General features: G+C 41.8%; 1 protein-coding gene across 3 annotated transcripts in view; it reads right to left on the bottom strand.

Moving 5' to 3' along the window:
* dclk2a (doublecortin-like kinase 2a) overlaps positions 1-23,736 on the bottom strand; it is a 49,729-nt gene extending 25,993 nt beyond the window's left edge. For all 3 annotated transcript variants that reach the window (XM_069665509.1, XM_069665510.1, XM_069665512.1), the window contains exons 1-2: positions 23,216-23,736; positions 16,738-17,075 (exon numbers count right to left, since the gene is read on the bottom strand). In XM_069665509.1, coding sequence (XP_069521610.1) covers positions 16,738-17,075; positions 23,216-23,621 — 744 coding nt within the window. In that variant the 5' untranslated portion in view covers positions 23,622-23,736. The remainder of the gene's footprint in view (positions 1-16,737; positions 17,076-23,215) is intronic.
* Positions 23,737-24,090: the final 354 nt, after the last annotated feature.

Raw genomic sequence — 24,090 nt, 5'->3', positions numbered from 1 at the left:
GCTGGTTAGCCTAGACTTCCACAAAGACTGGAAACGGGAGGCTAACAGTTAGCTTTGCTTTGTCTGAATGTTTCAGTCCACAGCACCAATGAAGCTCATTTATTAATATGTTAGTGAGATGAACATGTTAATTTGCTGTATTACAGGGGGCAAAGTCCTGCACATCATTGAAGTTAGCGTGATGTTTTAACGGTTCACTTTTTTCATGAATCAAACAAACAAGATGTGATGTGTAACTAAGTGAGCTTTGAAGATGCTAAGTGGCAAATTCTGTCAATGATAGAGCCAGAGTAGATGTTTCCTCATGCTAAACTAACTAGCTTCTAAATTACCATGCAGTGACGGAACTGGCATCAATCTATCTAATTCTTCAACAGACAGCAAATAAGCTCATTCTCCAATATGTCCAACTGACTTTCATTTGAATTTCAATGTATGCTCCAACAGCCCTTCACCTGGTTATCTTGATATGCCCAAGGACACGCTTGTCCCTGCACCACCTGAGGCAACAGGCTTACTGTGAACAAAAGAAACTCTGGGCTGGAATATTATATTTATCTCTGTCGAGAAGGCCGCTGGCTGTATTCTCATTTACTTTCACCCCTACACACACCTCTCTCTCTGCAAGGCTAGCACCGCTGTGCCCTGTGATAAAGTACTTTTCAGCTGGTCTGTGACGCCCAGGGGAGTGCTGGGAAATGGAGACAAATGAAGCCTTTATGGACAAGGGTACAAAGAGGCAAGAATAAAAGAGGTCAAGTGGTTGAAAAATTATGTTAAAGGACAAAATCTGTAAAATGATGGTGTTTAAACTTGGATAAACTTTTTAAGTAATACTTTTTTAAATGTCCTGGTTGTAGTGCATTGAACCAATTAGTTGAACTTTATATATTAGTATGCAGGTCAAGAGAGGAAGTCTTATTAGAGAGGAATATATTATATTAAAGCAACATTTCATGCAGTAGCAGGGTTAAAAGGATATAAGGTAAAGTGTATTTAAATAAAGTAAATAAAGAATTGTTCAGAGCGCTGACCAACAGCAGCTGAAGAACTTCATAAGAAAGTTTTTTCTGGCTTATACATGTATCTAGACCTTTTCATCTTTTTGCAATGATATTGAGTTCTCAGAGAGAGAGTCTGTTATCCTGACATCCCTGTTAGGATTGGTGAAAGTTGCAACAATACACTATTCTCACCATAACCTGGTGTTATAACGAGAGCCAGATCGATAAATTGTTTGCAGACTATATATTATCCCGCTTATTATACAGCTATTTACTTACAAATCAATAATTTGACACAAAATATTAATTTAGAAATGATTCCATTAATTTAAAAATGCAGTGAGAGCTGCATTCATAGAAACATGATGGCAACCTGATTGAGTCTGCTGTCATTTTTTTCCCCATTCATTGTCTTTAAACACCACTGTATCCCATACTGTGTTTAATGTTTGCCTTTTGCGTTTCTTCAGCTTTATAGACCTCTCTATTGTAGCCTTCAGATTTTGCGTCGTTAACCTTTATCGCTTTCTCTCCGACGTTTTAGTCTTTTCTTTTTTCCTTCTGTAAAAACACTGACCTTAAATTTACCGGACTACTTTTAGCGGATCGATATGATTACAGTTAGTCCTCTGGATTGTGCGATAAGGGCTGCATCCCTAGCAACGGTCTGTTCTTCATAGCAACGGTCTGCTATCAAGAAATAACAGACCTCAGAATTCTGTAATTAACTAATCAGAATCAAGTATTTAACGCAGCCATGTAATATGATGTGATATGGGCCTATCACAGATATATTAGTATCGGCACATATTTTTACAATATATGCCAATGTAAAAACTTTTCATATAATGTACAAAACACATTTTTTTAGAAATGGTGTCATCATATAGTTTGTCTAATACTTTCAGCACTGTCTGTTTGCACATGTCGAAAAGCAGACAATGTTTCACACTGCAATTTGTTGACTGAATTCACTTTTTCTTTTCCCCTATAAAAGTAGTATTTGTCTCAAAAATCCCATATAGGTCGGCCTCTGGTTATAATAACATGTTACATATACAGTAGTGCCTCTAAGAGCCCTTGACTTAGTCATGTATGCTGGCAACTGATTGGCATCTGCTAATCACAAGTTACATTCACAAAATCATACTTCTGACAGTGATTGGGGGGGGGTTTAATAATCTGCCAAGCCTTAACTTACTCATAATGTCACCTCTGTTGGTTATTATTTGATCCCTCCAGCGACTCCCTGCTGGTACTGGCTGTGCAGATTGATTTGTAACTCCACCACCCCAGTGTCCCGCTGGTCTACTTTCTTATTGCTTTATCCATCTAGTTTTTGTAGCCTGAATTTAACTGAAATCTGTTTAAGTACGTCCTGCAAAGTCAAAGTATACAGGTGTATTAAAAGGTGTATATATAGGACTTATGCAGCAAATTATCCATGTCATCTGACATCAATTTAATTATGATTTTAAAACATAGGATATTAATAAATACACCAAATGCAACCTGCAAAGAATGTGAATATTAAATGGTGTTTTCCTTGAACACAGCAAAATCTTTTCAGCAGCGTATTTGGAGCAAAGAGTATGAATGTCAGACTGCATTGTCAATGTTTCTCTTTGCTCCTGTCAACCCCTGCCAGGATAAACAGCCAATGGCCCTCCATTGCCAGCGCTGTCCTGCTAGTCTCAGCTTGTCTCGGCCAATCAGTGGCGTGAACTGTCTGCAGGCTTTTGTTTTGGCTGGCTGACGTATCTTAAGGGTAAACTGGAGTTTGCCCTCCAAGATGCGAGCCCCCCCCCCCGCGCTCTCGTATGTCTGACCTTCTCCTGCTCTCATCATCTGTCTGTGTCGTCAGTGCTCCCTGCTGTACTTTCTGCCCTGCTTAGCTTGGCAACAGAGGGAATAAAACAGTGTGTGTGCATATGAAAGTAAGGGAAAGGTTTGGTCCCATATCTCTTAATAATCGAGAGTTGGAACAAATATTATATGTGACTGGTTTTGAGTTGTAAGACATGGAAACAAACCAAAACATGTATTCAGATGTATTAAGAACATATATAAATGTCATTGCACTGAACTCGTGTTTTAAGGGGTATTTTGTCCTCGATTGCTCTTCAGAAAAGGGCTTTGTTCCAAAAACCAATGTCACCGACAGCAGAACTTTAGTGCGGTGTAAAAGCCTACAAATGGCTGAATTAAACACATGCAAGAGAGTAAAAGCTCTCCTTCTGCTTGCTTTAATGATGACTGTAGTCATTGGGTACCATTAGCCCCATTTACCTCCAAAGCCCTCACCGCTGCTCATCACCCTGAGCCAAATGTGCAAGTTGCTAAGAGGGTGTAAGCAGTCCTGAGGGACAGACGAAAACCTGAGACAGAAAGACTGAGATCCCCGCCTCTTGCCTCGGGGAAGGTCAGCCCTCACAGCCCTGCTGATGTCACCAAGGAAAAGACGCTTTCATGGTAAACTAGATATGCATTCTTCACACAAGCTTTTAAACTCTCACTCAAACTGCTACTTACTTTAAACACGTCAACAGCTAGATGCCTATTAAAGTTGGCCAAGGCAATGCTTAAAGGCTGAAGCCAACCAGGTTATTAACTCTGTTTGAACTCTTACTCACAGACAGAGGCTGCTTCCAGAGACTGTTTAATTCCTCTGGATTAGAGCGGTAAATCTCAGGCACGTGGAACAGCTGAGACAAGGCGGTACAAAAGCGAGCAATGAGAAATCTAAGCCCATTATTTACTCACTACTGTGGATTAACTACATTAGCTGCAGTAAACATATGTGTAGTAGGGCTGGGCGAGATGGCTAAAATCCTGTGTCTATATAGGATATAGGATTTTTCATATCTTGATAACGATATGTCACGATATAGCTTTTTTTTCATGTAATTTAACAAAACATTTCTATATGAAATAACCACAGGGCAACGGCTATTTTTGGATAATCCTATGTGAATAAAATACTTAATAAAATAAGAATTTATGAGTCAAGTCATGCAGGGCTTTCCCCTAACATGATCAGTCAGCCAGTAGGAAAAGGTAGCCAGCTAGGGGTGACTGTTTGCTTTTGTCACATTTTACTTATATCTATCAAACACTGACGTCTGCTCTCCGCCAAATGCGCTCTCTGCTCTCAGCTGAGCGCCCCCGCTTCTCCACACTCACACACTCCACACATGCAGGGTCGGGGTTTACACGGACAGACAGGCATCTCTCATGCTCGTATTGATTTAAAGCGGAGGCGAGTGCTTCTAAACTGATCAAGAAAAGCAATACGCAACTTGTTAGCCTTTCTTCCTTCCTTGCAAATTTTACAAATGCTGTTGCTTTGTTGGAGGTCTGACCTCTTGTAGCCAAACCACTTCCACACAACCGAAGAGGCGCCCTTCCTGGGTACTAAATCCTCGTCAGGGGCCGACACGCTGACCTGGCTTTCAGCCATGCTTACGCTTGTGATGTTGTGGTCAAATTAGCATGGTAGGCAGCGCGCTCGGGTATGCAAATACGGCAACATTCATTGGCATTGCACCGCTGGGCATTTCAAGCAAATATACTATGCAATATTCATTGGAAACTATTCGACTGTTACTCCAAGCTTCGCCCCGTTTTCAAAGCTGCCGTGTACAGTTGTACGCTCAGTGACGTGTGAGGTCAAAGGTTATAATAAAGTGCGCCAATTTTTTTTTTTTCTGTAATTAATCGGAATTAACGCGTTATTTTGACAGCCCTAGTTATAATGAACTTTGCATCTTCCCTGTTTAATACTGTTTTATTATTATTAATACACAGACATGGATCATCATTTCTCTTACGATGAAAATCTGCCATATCTGTCATACTGTGCATATTTGTCGTAGACTCCTGATATAGTAGTTTTACCTGGCAAAGTTTGCAGCTGTCCTCATTTTCGTTGCTTTTTTCAAAGGAGTTTCACACACAACTCTTTGGATGCTGCAGAAGTCTCTGTATTTTCCTGTGGTTCTGAATCTCACAGCGCCGCAACCGTTTTACAGACACCTAGCGCTCATGCTTTCTTCTTCTCTTGTTATTTAATGGCGGTTAGCAAACAGCTTTCTGATGCGCTACAACCACCGTCTGTAACGGTGGTACCGCATGAATAATATTCCCATGAACTCTTCAATGTTTTCGAAACTAATGACATCTTTGATATTGTGATATGACACTTTCTTATCATGTAAAACAATGAAACCAGTATTATCTGAACGATGTGATATGGCACAGCCCTAATGTGTAGCTACTAAATACTTACTAGGCTAGTTGCTTTCAACAGCAGCCTAACAGACGCTGAAGAACAAACCCAATGCTCACTAAGGCCCCAAGAAGATGTTAAAGTAGCATGTTTCCTTGGGGCTTTCCTAGACAGCGTTTCATTAATTTATGAGGGACATTGTAATTCTAAATACTGAAGGCAAAAGCACGTCATAAGAGAAGCAGCATAAATTGTGAATGGCAGTTTCCCTGCACGTGTATGTCAATTAAGAGAAACTCCAAGGCACTGCAGAGAGCTCTGCCAGTGGCTAATGTCTGGCTCTCTCCGTCTCCTCCCGAGTCATATTGACGCACAGAACCAGAGACATTACAGTACACAACCTCAGGGTGACTGAATGTAATTGAGCTCTTTATACTCAAATGGAGCAGTGCAAGAAGGAATGAACAGAGAGGGAGTGTAAGCCCGAACATGCACACACAACTTGTAGCCCAAATGAGCCTCAGCAGAATACCAGACTCATTTAGAGAGTGAGACATGCAGAGCTGCTGCGCTCCAGAGAGATCCACAAGAGATGCATAAACTTGTTGTTGGTTTTTGTTGCCAATTAACATTAAACTCAGCCTGAAATTAAAAACCAACAATATTAGGGCACTAAAGAGGCTTCTAGGCAATAAAAGCTCAATTTGTATTATTGCAGTTCCAGCAGAAGTCTCCAAACACCAACATTTGCATCTCTTGGAATGTAACTTGCGGCGTTTCATGGTTGAACTAGTCAGATAAATACAAGAAATAAACAGAAGCTGTCCACTAACATAAACATCAACACGTTAAAGTCAGCCAAGAGATCCGCCCTCAAGACAACTCAAAGAATAGACACTGTTTGATGTGCAAATGAAACTCCAGCGTCAGTATCAGATACATGCTACAGTTGTCAGCATCGCTTAGACGTACAGCTCAGAATCTGCCCTGCCCGAAAACATTCAGCGCATCAATCTGCCAAAAGTTGCTGAGGCAATCTGGGCCTGCTGGTGTGATTAAACTCAAGTAGACATACAATAGTTGTGTGGGCTGGGGTTTGAACGCCGGCTACCCGTGGCGTGATGTCAACTCTCTTCTGTTTGGAGAGAGAAAGGCCTGCTGCAAAGAATGAATGAGCGCCAGGCTTGGACAAAGAAAACAAAACAAGCAGTTGAGATCACACAGCACACAATGGATGCCCTCCCCGACAGAGGCCTCCACACGTTCTGCACAGCCGACAGCCCCCCGTCCTCCCCTGACACCCCCGCCCAGCTCTCTGTCGTCTGCCGGCTTTTTGTGTTCCTCTTTGTCAGCGCGGGGTATCATGCCAGCACTCCTGAAATGTGGAACAGGCACTTTTGCTTTGTGAAAACTGTTACGTTACGTTACACTGGGAGAAAGAATTTATGGTGCGAGTGTGTATGTGTGTGTGAAAGCCATTTGCTCGGACAAGAAAGAGGAGTTCTGGATTTGTAGTTTTTTATCTACAAAGGCGGAACAGTAACCACGTTGGCCAGGGTTTCATATTTCACTTGCAATGACTTAGTCTGACTATCAAGCTTTAATTTCTTTACTTTACACTACAGCACTACATTTATGGGGATTTTGAGACAGATACTGATGATGATATTACACTGAAAAATTCACTGATTACTGATGCAGACAAGAGAGTGAACTGGAAGGAAAATGCACCTTTATAGACTAGTTTTAGTCGATGAAAACTCAAAACATTTGAGTCCAGTTTTAGTCAATAAAAAGTCATCACATCTTAGTCATTACTTTTAGACAAAACGGCTTCTTTCTTAAGAAAATACGACTCCCCCCCCCTCCTTTGGTTTTTACCCGTTTGCTTTAACACTTTAAATTTCAGCAGATCATCCATACAGCAAATAAACGATGAAAACACAGCATCTAAAGATTACATTTCATCACCACTTCTCACTTAAACAGTCTGACTTAAGCAGACAGCTGATGACAGACGCTCCTTTTAGTGCATAAGAAGCGTCAAATGATGCGTAAAATGCCCCTTTTTCTGCGAGTGTGCACAGAGCCTGAAGCAGAAAGCCTGGGTTAACAGAGAAAGTTAACAACCACCTTCGCGATACCCGTTATCTCCAACTGTGATACCCAGTTAATGGGATGAATTGCTTGGATTTGACAGACACAACATGTCGCCAGTTTTTATTATCAGCGATCTATTTTTAGTATTTTCGTCTTGGAAAAAAGGTTGTTGACGCAAATTTTTGGTCATTATTTTTGTTAACAAAATGGACACTTCAACCCAAGCTTTGTTTTCTGTAAAAAGTTTTCATATCGGTGCATATCATAAAACATATACCAATGCAGATATGTCTTTGTTAGGACAATATTGTCCAATAATAATGGCAAATTGATATATTGGTCAGGCTCTAGTTTATACAAGCAAAAATCACAAGGTGAACTTAGACTGGTTCATAATCTGTATAAACCATGATACCTCCGGTTCCTCCTTAAACTCTAAATAAGGACAAGATGCACTAAAGAGGGAAAAAACATCAGGCTCCCTATCAAGAGATACAATAGGTGCCCTAAGCGGAGAACAGACAGAAGTATGTAATTAAAGATCCATTACTTGAAATATTACCAAACGCAGCAACTAATTCAGAAATTAGAAGCTTTTTTATTTAATCAATGAGCCCAGAACCAACAGTAGCAAGAGAATATCCCTGGTTGAATGGAGTCAGTGTGTGTTGTCAGATGGTGCTGTATGCTAATGACAGTACGGAACAATAGGTGGGCATGCACATTTCATGGCTGTTGACCTAAATGGTTGTGTTTAATCCAGAGCTGGCCCTGAAAACAGCTCATGTCTGAAAATCAGATGCAGCCCTCGTGTGGCCTTGACCCCGGCTAGTCAGACAGATTTGCAGTGTTATCAATCTGTCTGAACCTCGAGCGTGTGTCGCTGTCCTGCCAGGATGGGATGCAAATTACGAGATATTATCCCCTCATCAGTATGATAACAGGCAGGGAAACATTCAGACACCTTCATGAATGTAAACCCTGTAACTGTTGGCTGTAGATAGCAGAGCAGCGACCTCCTGCTAGCACATGTACTGTGAGACCCAAGCTGGTTTAGAGTATTGGAGCGTGTCATGTGAAATGATGCCAAAGTGCATCAGTGTCACGCTAAACAAAATCCGCCAGCCTCTCATAAGCATGGGTATGCCCCCAAAACCCAGCAATCCATGCACGATCAACTAGAGAGCTGTTACCTTAATGTCACTCTGGTGATCAGAGATTTGCTCTTAGGGCTCTATTCATAACAAGTATTTCATCTTAGCACAACTACTTTTACAAAGCGGCTGAGGGCAACTTTCACTGAGGAATGTGGAGAACTTTAAACCTTAGAGGGGCCGGATTAAGCTTGTCACCGTGGAGTACATTATGTTAAGTAAACAAGCTTTTCCATCTATCTACGGAAGAAAGCAGCAAAAGAAGGAAAGTGACGAGCACACCGAGTTTTCACTCATGTCTTCAGGACGTCAGTAGAACATTTTTTAAAGTCATTAAAGTCCTTTATTTCCTCTGCTAGCCATCTGCTAAGCTCTGAATAGCTTTTAGCTGTATATGCTCTTTTATGGCTTCACTGATTTGTTGTCATAATCTTTTGTTGTTTATATATAGGAAGCACACTTCTGCATATACGGGTTATTTCCCTGGGGGCATAAATAAAGTCAGCTCAACTAAATTGAATACTTAATCATAGAAGTGCAGCTTGCTTATGTATCTGTGTTTTCATTGTGTTACGTCTACATTTCTCCACAGATTATGAGTTATTTTCAATGTGAAAATGCTTCATTTATTACTCAGCAGTTTTTTAAGACTCACCCAAACATTGCATGTAAGTGTACTTAGCTGGAAACTGAAAGAGAGAGAGCAAAAAAAGGGAAAAGAAAAAGCAATAATGTTGGTTGTTGTCGGTCTGCATTTTTCTGCATCTATTGCATCTATTTACACGACTTCAACTGGTTTCTGCAGAGCAATTTTAAGTGGACTTCATTGGGAGTATTCCCAGTCCGCCTGCCTGCTGCCTCTCCCCACAGCATGGCGTCAAATTCTTTCTGCCCTGCGATAAACTGCTGCAGTGTGGAGACCTGCAAGTGACCCTAAACTTTTGCTATGCGCAGTGTTTGCCTGCAGAAAGTTTTACTTAACAGAAACAGCATACATTTACACCACAAACCAACACTGTTAATGTAGGTTTTTCAAGCATGGCAGAAACTGTCTTAGATTTATTACGGAGGGTAGAGTACATCCATCTAGCTACTATAAAGATGTAAACAAAACATTACAATCAGAGCAGACCGTCCAATTATCAGTGCAGAGCACCATTTCCTCTCTCATTCCTCAGCTCACTGTTTGTACTGAGAAGGTCTTCAGAGATTACAGCATTTCAGCCCTTAAAAATCAAGCAGTCGAAATGGTCCAGGTCTGTTTCCAGCCCCTGGTTAATGGCCAGACTGACTGTCATCCCGATAACATCAGCGAGTGAAAAGGAGTGTGAAAGGCAAATGTACTGCAGGACTTTTTGGCAGACATTTGTGGAGAATGGAAAACTTCTCTAAACTGGAAGCCTTCATGGTCTCTGAGCTGACACTAAAAGTGTATCTCTACAGGCTGGTTCTGGAAACAATCATTGTAATCAATGCATGTAATACACACTTGCTATCTCCGTTGTGAATATGACAAATAGGGCTCTTACTCAACATGTTCATTGGTAGCAAAACACTTTGACTTCAAAATGTACAAAACTGGTGTTTTTGTAGGATCACAGCTGGAACAAGCAGGTGAACACAATTTTATACTGTATGTTTATGTAAACTGAATTTAGTCAATGATTGTACAGCAGGCGACATGTCGGACAGTTATCTATAACTTTTGACATTTGTTCCTATGATGATAGTATATATAAAGAGTACACATTACAGAGTTAGATTACTTTTAAAATACCTTAAAGCCCGCCTCCTGTATAAATCCAGTGTTTTACCGTGTGAACATCTCACTGTGGTGTTCTTCATGTGCTACAAGACATATCAGGGACAACATCAGCAGTCTCCATGGCTGGGCCTGTCTGCTTTTAAACTGCAGTGTACCAAGGACAGGCTGAACAACACGTTTTCAGATTGGCAGGTTTGAGACGTCACAAACCTAAAGAGCCAATCCCGTTAATGGACGGGGTGACGCTATGCATATCATTATGTGTAACCTATGGCAACCACTTCGGCAATGCGCGAGCCAGCTGTAACCGTCATCGTAATTTTTGCCAACTCCCTACTGACTACTAACGTTAACATTACTACTGCTAATTACTACATTTCAAGCCATCTAAGTTTCAGCAAGTTGCCGCTAAACGGCAGGAATTTTTAATGAGGGAGAAGGAGGAGATGCCTTGGGAGGATTTTTACAATTAAATGTATTTTGCAGAAAAATCAGACACAATTTATTTTTTCAAGCAGAGCATTTTATGTCTTAAAACATGTATCTTTAAGGAACCAACTGATTTTTTAATTTGTAGTCATAAAAACAATAAACAAATATTTAGGATAAACACTGCCATTTTTTACATTAAAGATTGCAAGTTATGTTTAGCCCTCAACTTTTGTAAATAAAATACAATAATCAGGACGACAGTTAAGCTCAGCAATTATAGCAAGCGCTCCATGCTCGGAGGCAAAGTCAACGCAGCGGCCCCAGGTTCAACTTTGACCCTCTGCACTTTGCTGCATGTCAAACCCACTCTGTTCCCATATTTTGACTGTCCCATCAATAAAGGCCAAAGGCCAAAATATTCATAAAAAAAATGAAATAATCAATTATTCACTCAAACCACCCACTGAGTACTTACGCGTAGAAAAAAATGATTTCCACCAAACCCTGTGTAACACATTGATCACTAATGTTTTGTAGCTCACACTGACCGTCTGCCCTCATTTATCATGTGTCAGGCTGGCTGAAGGCTACACTGGGTAGAAGGCAGAGGCACCCTGGACTCAATCCATTTGCATTGTTGTAGGTCATTAACTGGTCGATGATGTGTCCAAGAAGACATTCCCTTAACCTGATTCTGTAACTGTACGATGGATGTAAAATTCATTTTGCGTATAATTATGGCTCATATTGGGGTGAAGAGACACCATCTCTTTCTCCGTGATGACCTTACTCTTCTGCTTCTCTTCCAACCTTCTGTCCTTTGTAAATACATCTCTCTGTTAACGTCTCTGAGCTCATAGCAGTCATGCCAAACCAGCTTTCTGACACCAACACCCACCTGAGTGACCTGCTGAGCAGAGGTGAAAAACAGCCAGGGTTTGATCTGCTCTCTCTCTCTCTCTCTCTGTACCTGCACTTTGTCCTTCTGATTTATCACATGGATCTTCCTCTCTTTGTCACCTTTTATAGCTCCCTTGAATCTTTTCAGAATGATTTCTACATAAAAAAGACAACTTAGCGGGTACCGGAGCACAAAGTGTTCCCAAAACTAATGAATGCATCGATTAAACAATAAAAAATAGGCAGATCTTATTTTCCGCCTGCCCAGTCAGCTTTGAGATGTAAAACAGGGTTTTCTCTGAAAAGCGGCAGCTGATTCTGCTGGCCCTGATAACCACAAGCTACAATTAACATTCAGTCAGAAGAGCAGCTTTGATTCGAGGAGGGACAGAGATGTATTTTAGAAGCACACAGACTTACATGTGCACGTCCCTGAACACACGCACACACACACACCTGACAGCTGCACTTTAACCCTCCCTTCCAGCTAGTGGGTCTAATTATCCGGTGGTGGCCAGGGCCCTAGTGTGGGGGGGGCTCTGAGTGCGTGTGTGCGACGTTGTTTGTGCGTGTGTGTGTGTGTGCGTCAGCGGGAGGGGGGTGCAACGCCCGCAGACCGGGTGGCTGGGACCTGTGATTTGATTTTGAAGGAGCAGATGGCAGGATGCTGCTGGAAGGCATTTGAAATGTGTGTGCGTGTGTGTTTGTGTGTTTATGGGTGTATGAGTGGCTGATTGAGGAGCCATACTTTTTAGGAGTGAAGTGTTTTTTAAGAAGCTCGTTGTTCTGACTGTTATGTTAACATTTGATGCATATTTAAGCAGTTAGTAATTTATTTGTGACTATCTTAAACAACCTAAAACGTTATTGATAACAGACATGTAAACCTCTTAAAGCTGTGAAAACAAAAGCCCTTGGTTCACCACATGCAGTCCACAGTGATGGCCTGTTATTCCATCTACATAAATGACAGCATCTGTTTTCATGCTGCGTTCAACACTGGTCATTTTTAATACAGTGATAACAAGGAGTAACAGGACAGCATGTTTTTACCCCCGAACCTCCAATCTATACTGTATGTTAATTTTACTCTGAACGTATCGATCTTGTGGTCTAGCTCGGTGGATTGAAGGCAAACAAGCTTCCCTGAAAGTCTGCGTTTTTAAATAGCAGCTGACAGGAGGAAATTAACTCCTTCACAGCCGAGGTGTTCAACTGTAAACACTCACACCAAAACGGACACAATGTGCTATAACACTCCATTTGTTCATTCATTCATGCTGTACACTTGCTGACTTTGTTTTTCATTTTCAGCACACTTGTTTACTTACTTATTTTTATATGCCCTTTATTGTAACGTTGCACTATCCACTCTGCTGCTGTTACAGTGTAAAGGTCCCCGTTGTGGGACAAATAAAGCCACTCATCTTCATTTATCTCTACACACAAACACCACTCCATTCAATGTATCAGGATAAAGTTATGTTAAAGTGCATGTCGTTGCTTTCCTGTGAGACCAATGTATCTGAAAATGAATCCAATTTCAACTTTCAGATAAACTGCAGGGACAGCCCGTGCTCTTTTCTCGTTCGCTGTCATTATTTAAAGATGTAATCGCAAAGATTTCAGTTTCGTTCTCTTTGGCAGCACCTATGGAGATAAATGGTAATTGCGGGAGCGCACTTCCCAGATATCTAGACAGTGTCGCATGAGTGACATCCGCGGTTGTAACAGTTGTAACTCTTGATTTTCCTCGCTGACGGTCGCTTTCCTTTTTAGACTGTTTGTCTTCATCTGAGCGTCGAATTTGTTTCTTTTCTTTGGATTTTCACATACTTTTGAAGATGTATCTGTAGTCGTCGATCTTTTCTTGTTTGTTCAGCCATAGTAGATTACTGTTTACTCACAACATTCGCAGGGATCGGAAAAGCAGCCGCTTAGCTCCGCCTACCCTCTCTGGCAGACCAACCACTGCTGAGTGAAAACGCGTCACTAACTGGGCACCGCTTGTTTCCACAAAAGTTGCCACAGACACCCAGACCATAATACTACAAATGCAAAGGCTTTCATCAGTGGGCCATAGGCTCAATCACCAGTGTGTTACCTCATTCAGCGATCGATTATTACTTTAATATGACCTATTAGCATCTTATAAGGATTTATAAGGGCCTTATTACCTATGTACTAATGCTTATTATAAAGGACTCGTATGCTAAATAATCCCATACACAATATTCACAAGATTGCAGCGATATTGGGAAATAGCCTTTAGCCTGTCTAGCCATGGGTATCACTCCACTCAGGATGTGAAAAGAGGCTTATCGGGGTAGACAGAGTCCATGATAGAGGGCTCCAAACAAGTCAAGCTGTCAGATTACAGACATGTTTGGTCTGGGAGTGTGTTACCTGCTCTTCAAGCACAGGGGGGCAGAGGACAGGAGAAAGTGAAGAGATTATAGCTAATGCTTCTCCATTTAATTCCCAAGCAGTCAGTGTTTAATAATTAAGGTTAACACTGCCGGCCTTCATTGACATTCACTGACTGACTTCTATTATTATAAACAGGATATTGCCATGTGTCCAGCTCTGGTCTCAGGATCAGGTTACAGGCTTAATGAGTTAAACCTCTGAAGTAGACTCTTAATTCAATTCTTTAACAGGCCCGTTAAAGACAAGAGGGTAAGACAGGTAGTGAGTCAGACATGGTGAGAGCACACTGTCTGTCTTTAATGTCTGTCTGAGTTGTTCCTCTGGCAGGTGGAGCTGCAGCTCGTTAGGTTATTGATAACAGCTGCTGAAGTCTCACCTATGATGTAATACGGCTTCTAACTATTCTATACGAAGATGACTTAATACTGGTGCCTTGTGTATGCGTTGTTTTTTGTCATCATACATAGTGTAAGGACTTAATGTTGTAGTCCTCTTATGTGTTAGTCACTGCAAGTTGGCCCTTCCTTTGCTAGGTCTAAAGCAGTTTTAGTGTCAATGTGACGTCCTTACAGGTTATATAAGATAAGACAAAATAAGACAAAATAAGACAAGATAAGCCCTTATAAGATAATACAGGTTATATGTGGCTTGTGTGTTGTCTAGAGCTGAACAATTAATTGAAATCTAATCGAAGTCGCAATATGGGCAACTGCAATTTTCAAATCGCAGGAGGCGCAACATTTTTTAAGGGTGAAATGTGTGTTAAAATACCATTTTAATTTAAATATTGTGTTGCAGAGACGCTCTGGCCTACACATCATACACAGGCGAAAGTATCAAATATCTTCGCTTGGTACAGATCCCTGCAAAAATCACACCATAATCGCATATCATATCGAAATCGCAATATCAGTCAAAATAATCACATTAGATATTTTTTCAAAATCGTTCAGCCCTAGTGCTGTCTACAATGAATTATTGGAAAAGGGTCATATCCTTTCATCTTTGCTGATAATGTTGCTTTAGCTGTCAACTGCGTCATACAAACCTGAAAGACACCTCTCAGGTTGATTATAAAAATGGAAACTGTGGAATTTATCCAAAAGACTTTTCTGTGAACGACTGGGTGCCACCATGTAGGACACAAGTCTGCTTTAGTATTTATCTCATGGAGGAGAACCTTGGATGGATGGATGGATGGATGGACGGAAGTTTTTACTCCAACAGAGTAGAAATATCTATCAAAGCAATCTGCTGTAAATAATGGTTGAATTTGTTCATCATTAAAAACACAAGGTTAAATCTAAGGATGCTACATTTGTCAGTACAACAGACATAATATGACATCTGTTATTTATTATCCTAGATAATAGACTGTATGGTACACTTCCTATATCCCATCTAAAAATGACTAATTTTCTATTTAAAATACAAACAGCTACAAAGACATCACTCATCGTGCCATAACAGAACATTAGCTTTGGCTAAAAGACAGGATCTGAGTGATCCTGAGTGAAGTGTTTGGGATATAATATGATATACTGCATAATGTTTAATAGCCTAACAACTCATTAGACAGTGTGCTCCTGTACAGAGTGGCTTGATAGAAATGATTCTGGGCCGGCCCTATCAGAGGTGATCACTACTCTCATGAGTCATGTGTCTGGACTGTCCAGCCTCTCCTGTCAGCTGGTTTGTCTGTCGGCTTTCAGTTTAAAAAAGTTTAAAGACAGGAGGTACTCCATGATCATGTCTCACTTTATAACATCATGTCAACTGTAACTTTATTACTCAGTGAATTCAGTTTTTAGTGCTTTCAAACCAAATTAACTCGAACACTCAAGCCCAAAGGGTTTTTTTAAATGGACGATAAACATCCCACTATCTTTGCCTCCATGTAGTCTTGTGTTTCAAGCAGAGCATATCAAAGACTCTGCCCTCATAAAAAAAATATACAAGTAACAAAACACATACAAGTTTGAGTTTGATTTTAGTGCAGCCAAATAAACATCAGCGTCCTTACTCCGAGCATGTTTTTATCACGGTGCTTTTGTTTTTACTTAGCACCACCTTTACTTTACTTATTCGAAGTTAAATAATTCAGTCAGATGAGGGTCAAAATAATATAATTAATGTTAATTATTGTTAAGACTTCTCCCAGATGAGACAATGTCATACAAATCTTTGCGATTAGGGGCACCATGTGTTCACTCACCTCATCTCACAACACAAGGGACACTCAATGAGATTTTCAGATGGAAACATTAATATATATGTGTCCCAGATGGGTTGGATTACCGCGAAAGCTGTCTCGCATGGATTAATAGGTGCAGAGGAGGCAGGGAGGAAACTATACTGATGGATATGGCAAAAGGGCCCAACTCTAAAATGTATTCATTAGTGCCTTGTTGAAATAAACGTGGCGTGTAATTATGCATGGATGATTAAACGTGCTGTAATTACCTAGACTGCTGACACAGCTGAAGCCTATAAATCACAGCAGTTTTTGGGGATAAAACCTTTGGCTAAAAGCTCAGCCCAGCAGCTCCATCTGTTTTTTATATTCACATAATACAATCTTACTGAGAACAATACAGTTAACTCTCTCCAACTGTCATCCTTTAGTCAATGAGTTCATGGATGTTGGCAAGTAAACCTTGTTTCACTGGCTGGTTCTGCATGAGCTTACTTTGTGAATACTACCATGCATCATTAGGGACTTACCTGCTTTCCCTCCAAAGTGTACAGCCTCCTCACAGCTCCAGAGTCCAACTTGATTGCGTCCGTGATGTCGGTGAGCACCTGCTCGAAGGAGTGCGCTGTTTTCTTGTTGAGCAGGATCCGTACTGCCTTGCGGGGTTTGACTCCGCTGCGGATGACTGTGACGAGTTTGGGTTTGATGTAGTCCTTAGATTCACGCAGCAGTTCGTTCTTCAGCGGGAAGAGGGAGGAGAGAGAGCGGGATGTGCCGGTCTTGCAGCCCACTGCCCAGTTAGGGTGGACGTTCTTAGTGTAGTCAACGCGTCGGAAGGGTTCGTTTGAGGCACACACGTAGCTCTCACCTGGAGAAAGAAAAAAGTTGGGAGAAGTTACAGTCAAAACATGAAACTTTTGTAAACACTGTAAACACTTTGTGACGTCACAAAGTGCAGCCTCAGCAGGCACTTTGTGACGTCACAAAGTGCAGCCTCAGCAGGCTTCGGAGAGCTGGTCAATCAGAGAAAGTGGGCTTGTAGAGGCGGGGTATCTTAAAGGGACAGAGCTGTCTGAGTCGTTTCAGGCAGAGGCTGTATGAGGGCCGGAACAGAGCACCAGTGTGAGAAAAAAATTTGTGTGCAAATTATGCTAAGCTACTCCACAAATGCTGTCTTACATCTAGCTTCCAGGTTGTAAGTTGTATAAATTTAGGGTAAAATTTGTCAACAGACAGCTAACATTAGCATTCAGCTACCTAGCTTAAATTACCGTCAGCTTAGAAGTGCCCTAAAGCTGTTACTTTGGTAGTGCTGCACGAAACAATAGGGAAGGTGTACATATCTCCTAACTTAATGTTAGCTTGGGAGTCGTTCAATGCTAACATTAGTGGTCAATAGGTAATCAGACGGTTGGCCTGATGTCCCTCAAAAAATTCACTATGTGTTTTCGGTTGTGAAACTGTGAAATGATAATGATCTTCAGATCCCTTTCATTTATACAACTAACAAACTGCCATATAGCTGTTTAACATCACAACAGCGTTTGAGCTTCCCACCCTGAGCCCGACGTCACTGAAAAATGGCCGCCTGTGAATATGGTGAAATGTAAACATCACACATGTGCTTCACATAAATCCAGCTTACATGGTATGTACTGAATACTGAACCCACATGGCAGAAAACAAAGAGTTAACATTCCTCTGCTGAAACAAAAAGGCACATTGAGAGGCCAGGCCAGTGTTACACTGTCCTCTCTCCCTTTTCAGCTGTCTAGCTGCTGCATTGGCCGTCCTCCAAAGCAAAGCATTTTGTTTTATCTGCCAGCATTCCTCTCGAACAGTTAACACGCAAATGTTTCCCCTCAAGAGCGCAAGTCATGTGACAAGTGTATGGGCTTGGCCGGTAAATGAAAACCACACCAAGAATGTCTGGGGATTGTTTTGAAGGTCGAGTGTCGAGCCTCAATGCTGAGTAAGAGAGAGAAAGTGACCTACACTTTCCTTTCATGCTACATTCATCACAAAAGTATTAAAGTGTCCACGAACACATGACACCTCATGGAACACATTAGCTTCTTTATTGTAAATTCTGCTCCAGCAAATATCCCTTTTCTTCCATTGAAAATACTTACAGGGCTCAAAAAAGATCTCTCAGTATCTTCTCTTCATCTGATATGTGTCGAGAATCGAGCTGCAGAGTAAGAGGGCCACATGTCCCCTGATGCCTGGTTTTATTAAGCTCTCAATTAACCGAAGGCTAATTAAAACGATAGGCCACAGCTGGGGGGGACTGAGCTACGCCTGAAAACTAAAACAAAATAAAACTGGAGCTGTCGCTCATCTGGAGGACGACGTCAGAATACTGAGATGCCCTCAGATGGTGGCTGGGGACAAGTCTATTCCCAGAGGTGAGGGGATCTCAGGTGCAACATCCGTCTGTGATGTGAGGGGAGCTCCAGTCGCAACCCCCCGCCACCCGCTGTCCTCATGTGGACGACAGATGAGGTCAGCATTTACAGAGCTGTCTAACCAGTCCGGCTGCTTTTATTGCAGTGGTGGCACAGCTGTCAACAAAGCCCACGTAATGGAAGTGACTGGGAATCACATAACAGTGTTAATATAAAGGCATTATGAAACATATGATCACCAAAACAATGACCTCTTGAGCCAATGCTGTATCCTCTACTATTTAGCTGACGTGATATTCACCACTACAGTACAATTAACAACTATTTGTTTCAGACACAAGATAACAAAAATGCCAAATTTCTAAATGTAATGTTCCATCTGAAATCATTTTAGTGATCTATAAAATGATCCAAAAAAAACCTATAAAATGTACACTCCTATTCCTACCAGGGTCTCTCATCTTTCCATCAAGCATACAATTAGGATACAGCTAAGTGTCAGCCTGGAGCCATACCCCTCGAGCCCCAACATATTACACATTTAAACATAGTCATGCCTGAGTGGCTCCTAAAACTGGGACTTAATTAATCAAAGATAAAACTGAAACTCTCCAGGCAATGATAGCAAATCTTAGTAGTGATTTTATTCTAGGTGCATATTGTCATCAGATAAGTTTTTTTATTCAGCCTCAATAGTTAAATTTTTAGCGAAGCTCTGGAGGCTTTATAACAAAATTGCTGATATACGAGTAATGACTAAAGACGTATAGCTTCTGGCTATTAGTGGCAGCGCTGAGAACAATGCTGGAGTAGAGTAATACTCCTGTCCTTGAATAAGACTTATGCAGCATCTTGGATTTTAAATGGGTTGTGTAATTCTTAAGAGGCACTCCGCCAAGATCAATTTTAATGTCATGAAAGGTACTTATCAGCTTTTTGAAACATCTTGCATGGCTCTAAAAGGGAGCTATGTAAATATCATGAAGAGTCAACATGGGTCAAACTATAATAAAATAGACTGCACTAATGTAGCGCTTTTCTAGACCACTCAAACCTGCTTTTACACTACATGTCACATTCACCCTTTCACACACACTGATGGTAGAGGCTGCTACGTAAAGAACCCAACTGTCAATCAGTTTACACATTCACACACCGTTGGCTGTGCCACCGGGAGCAATTTGGGGTTTAGTATCTATACTTTGACATGTAGACTGAGGGAGCTGGGGATTGAACCACCAACTTTCCGATTGAAAGACGACCGACTCTACCACTGAGCCACAGCCGCCACAAAAATTACTGCTTTAAAGTTTTTAAAGTTTTAGTTGTTTGCAAATCTTTTTCCTTCATATTATCTCCAAAACATTTGTCCTTCATAGAATGAGTTTATATTTTTAATAGGGATGCACGATATTGGATTTTTTGCCGATATCCGATATGCCGATATTTTACAACTCTTTTAGCCGATTACCGATACCGATACCGATATTTTTTTCCCGACTTTGATATCGGCGTGTTGGCCGATGTCCAATAGTTCATTTTTAAGCCAATATCGGCCGATACCGATAACGTGCCGATTATATCGTGCATCCCTAATTTTTAACAGTCTGCACTGAAGAGACTTCAAGAGCAACAAGATCCAGAGATGGTGGGTTTCCTCATGACCTCAGGATCATCCCACCAGTTCTCGTTTCACATTGTTTCTGAGTACACTATTAATTCAAACAAGCTTTAAAATACACAAGATCCCTGATGTTGTTATGTCTTCATATATGCATCCACTTTCAACCTAGACTCACAGGACAGATAGTTTCACAGGACGGTGCTAATAAACCCATTGGCTTGCACACGTACTATTGTCCCGACTAGAACTCCTACGTCACCTTGTTAAGTTACTCCCACATGTCCACAACAGATTAGTATTTGATACTATAAAGATTTCCACAAGCAAAAACAAATGTCTCTATGTTCAGCTCTGTGCACTTGTAACTTCTACTTGAATCATCTGGTTTAGAGTTCAGTCTCACTTCTGTGTTCCTGTTTAAACATTCAGGTTTATTACTGATCCTCACAACCAACCAGATTTTATTACAAAAAGGTTATAGGAAAAGTTAGCAGAGCTTCATTAGCTGTGCTAGTCTTCAATAAAACCAGGTGTAATAAAGCAGATAAGGACATATTCTGGAGCTTATGGTCAGCATATCAGCTCAATAGGAGGAACAGTACAAACACAAACAGCCATAATGAGCTGAAAAGAGGCTGCATGCTCTTAATGTGGTTTCTGACTCACACAGCTCCAACATTTCATCAAGCTTAACAACTTTACCTTGCTGTGCAGAACAACACTTGCGCCTCACAGCTGCTACCAGCATGGCTCGACACGACTGCCTCCCCTACTATGGAAAAAAAAACCCTACAAGTTGACTGGTCGGCTCAGTAATCCCATCCAGCCATAAGGGGCACACATGTGAGAGGTGCTGATTGGGTTTCCACACAAAAGAGACCCAGCAGGCCTCAATCAATGGAGGCAGACTGCTGAGCTGTGCAGTAATGTTCCCTCGCTCTTTCCATTAGATGGGTGAGTAAACAGGGACAAGACACTGCTGCTCGCTCATCTGCAGCACAACTCGCATCTGAGCTTATTTGCTTGTGATGTTTTAAGATACCTCGCTCTGAGACTTCTAACACTACCACAGAACAATGGGATTGAATGGTACTTAAAGTATTTAGAGTTAAAACACTGTGCAATAAAACACAACAATAAAACTTAAGCAAAAATATCCAGCACACAAGTACAGACGTGAGGTCGCAGAGTGCTCTGTGTACAAAATCCAGTGCACCAAAACAACTTTCCGCTCAACCTGCCACACTTGTGAGGCTACAGAATTCAGATCAGGCTCTGGCCTAAATCCTCCCTGGTCACTCAGGGGACCGGGCAGAGGAAATGAGAGAAGCATTTCTGAAGTTTAAGGAGGATGCGAGATGAAAATAGGGCAGTATATAGAATAATTACTGCAGTATGAGGTCAGAAAGCCCTGAATGTGCATGGCAGAGCAGTAACCTCAGGAGCAATTCCCCCCTGGAAATAGCCACTGTCAGTCAAAGCTGGTGTTCTCTGTAATCGATAGAAGCAATAATATTTGAAATTGGCGCCATTGCTGTGGAGAAAGTTGTACAAACAGCTCGTGGTTTTGCCCATTCTTCATTCCTACAACACCCAGCGTGCATTGCGCCCCTCCATCTGAAAGGAACAGCCTAGGAGTGAAATATTATCGTTTCACTGCAGGCAACGGTACAGAATCTGTAATACGACGAGAATATACCGGTGGATCGTCTAAAAAGTCTTCAGGTCTGCAGTCTACATTTCAAACCTGACGATTTTGAACGAGACATGACATCGGAGGCGGGCGTCCTAGATTGAGGAAGTGTAGTTTAGCGAGCTCCCTGGCCTCCGCCAGATGGCGCATTTTACGTCGTCTGGCGGAGGTTTTCCAGGGCCCATTGGAGAAGCGGATAGCGTCCTCCAAAGGCACAGACAGAAACTGCATTTCTTTGCTAGCATAATGGCATTAGCTCCCCATAATAGCACTGGACTGTGGTTGAAAATCGGCAAACTAGCCCTTTAAAAGAGGACTGCAGGAAGGTGACAGGAAGTCACTTAGTGCTTCACCTCCTTTCTAAAATACTAATCCTACAACAGGGACTATCAGCTATTATCTTTTTAAATTCAAATTATAGTTCATACATGATGGCTATATCTTATTAGTTTCCAAATTATAATCAAATTTCCTGTGTTGAACCCCATTACCCCCCCCTTTTACTGCAAGTGATGCACAGATAGTGGATGGGGGATGGAAACTTCCATCTTTCAGGCCTCAGGGGGGAGATCGTTCTTAAAAAAGACTTTAACACCCAATCGACCCTTCAACAACATACACATTCATCACACTTCCATTCCCACGCAGGATTGCACTTAGGAGGTACACAAGGCACTTTCAAGCCCACACAAACTCAGCTTACTAATACATACTAAAGAGGGGAGAGAGTGAAAAGAGAGCGAGATCAATGCACACTGACGCACATTAGCAGAAGCCTGTTTAGGAACTGAAGCTGCACTGAGGAAGGGGTCTGCTTCTCTGCATGCATGGCACTGGGTCAAACATGTCAGAACAGTTTTGTCAGTGATGCAAATGATGCCGAAGGAAGCTCTGTGTTGCATCCATTACACTGTTGTGCTGTCTGGGGTTAAAAGTACAGTAGATCTGAGGATAAAAGGAGCACTGGTCCAAAAGTAACCCTTTGTCTGGCAGAGTGAACTTTCCTGATTGGCAACATGTTAAACGTACAACAACAAGGGTGTTTAGGTGCCAGACTTTCAAATGTGGAACTGTTCTGAGTGACCTTTTAAACTTCTGCCTGAGGCTTTAGAAGTGTACAACTGCATGGGCAATTTGGCCAACACTCAGAGCAAAACCCAGCTTTTATCAAATCAATTGCATGCCTGGATCAATGCACATTATCGATCATCAATAACAACATTGAGCCTCTTTCATGATTTGTGGTCACATGAGGAGGTTGTTAAATCCATCATCACCCTTACCCTCTACTAACTCATCCAGACTGGTGATCTTCCTGCCTGCATCCAGCGTGTACAACATCCGGACTCCTTGAGGGAGGTTGACATTGTCGGACAGGGACCGTGTGAGCTCCATGAGCAGAGCATCCAGAGACCTGAATCTGTCGCTAGACACTGCATACACCAAACCTTTAAAATACTTGTCCCCATTGCGATAAAACCGCACTTTTCTGGCTTTTTTCTCGGAGGTGAGGGACTGCAGAGTGCGTGTGCGGTAGAAACTACAGTGCGCACTGTGCGCCGGGCTGGGGACCAGTCCGTTCCCTCTGGTGCCTGAATGGGACCCGGAGCCCGAGTTGGTCCTCGGTGTCCGGTGTGGCTTCTCTCGTTCCTCAAAGTGTTCAAATTCAATACTTCTGCTTAGCGACATGTTGTCTGCCCCTCTCTCTTCCCGTTTAAAGCGAAATCACAAACAGAAACAAACAACTTTTATCCGGAGAGGGCTGAAGGATCTACGCGTCCACAGCCGGAGGAAGAGGGATAACACGTGTGCGTCTCCAGCCTCCACTTTCCAGTCCACAGTGTGACTACTTGCTGCACCGGCAGCTAAATGCAAGCTTCAAAAAGGGACCTAGATGAGAAATAAGTTTGAAGTCCACAGAAACTGAATCCGGGTCCTGACTGATCCTTTGGATCGATTTGTCAAGCTACAAGATCACAGCAGGAGCAGAATAATCCAAACGCCAGCTCAGGATTATCCCGTTAAAAATGTGTCGAATACTGAGCAGCTGTGTTTCACAGACATTGCAGTGGACCTGCTCCTGGCTTTCAGTCAACCAAGAAATTTTACAAAACTTCGGCGCACCGCAAGCCGCCTCCTTCTCCACTTCACATCCTCT

Source organism: Semicossyphus pulcher, unplaced genomic scaffold (genome assembly GCF_022749685.1).
Source record: "Semicossyphus pulcher isolate SPU_LCO1_2020_fin unplaced genomic scaffold, fSemPul1.0.p SCAF_17, whole genome shotgun sequence".
NCBI classification, from domain to species: domain Eukaryota; kingdom Metazoa; phylum Chordata; class Actinopteri; order Labriformes; family Labridae; genus Semicossyphus; species Semicossyphus pulcher.
Note: the sequence above shows the minus strand (reverse complement) of the source record. Positions and strands in the feature narration are given on the sequence as shown.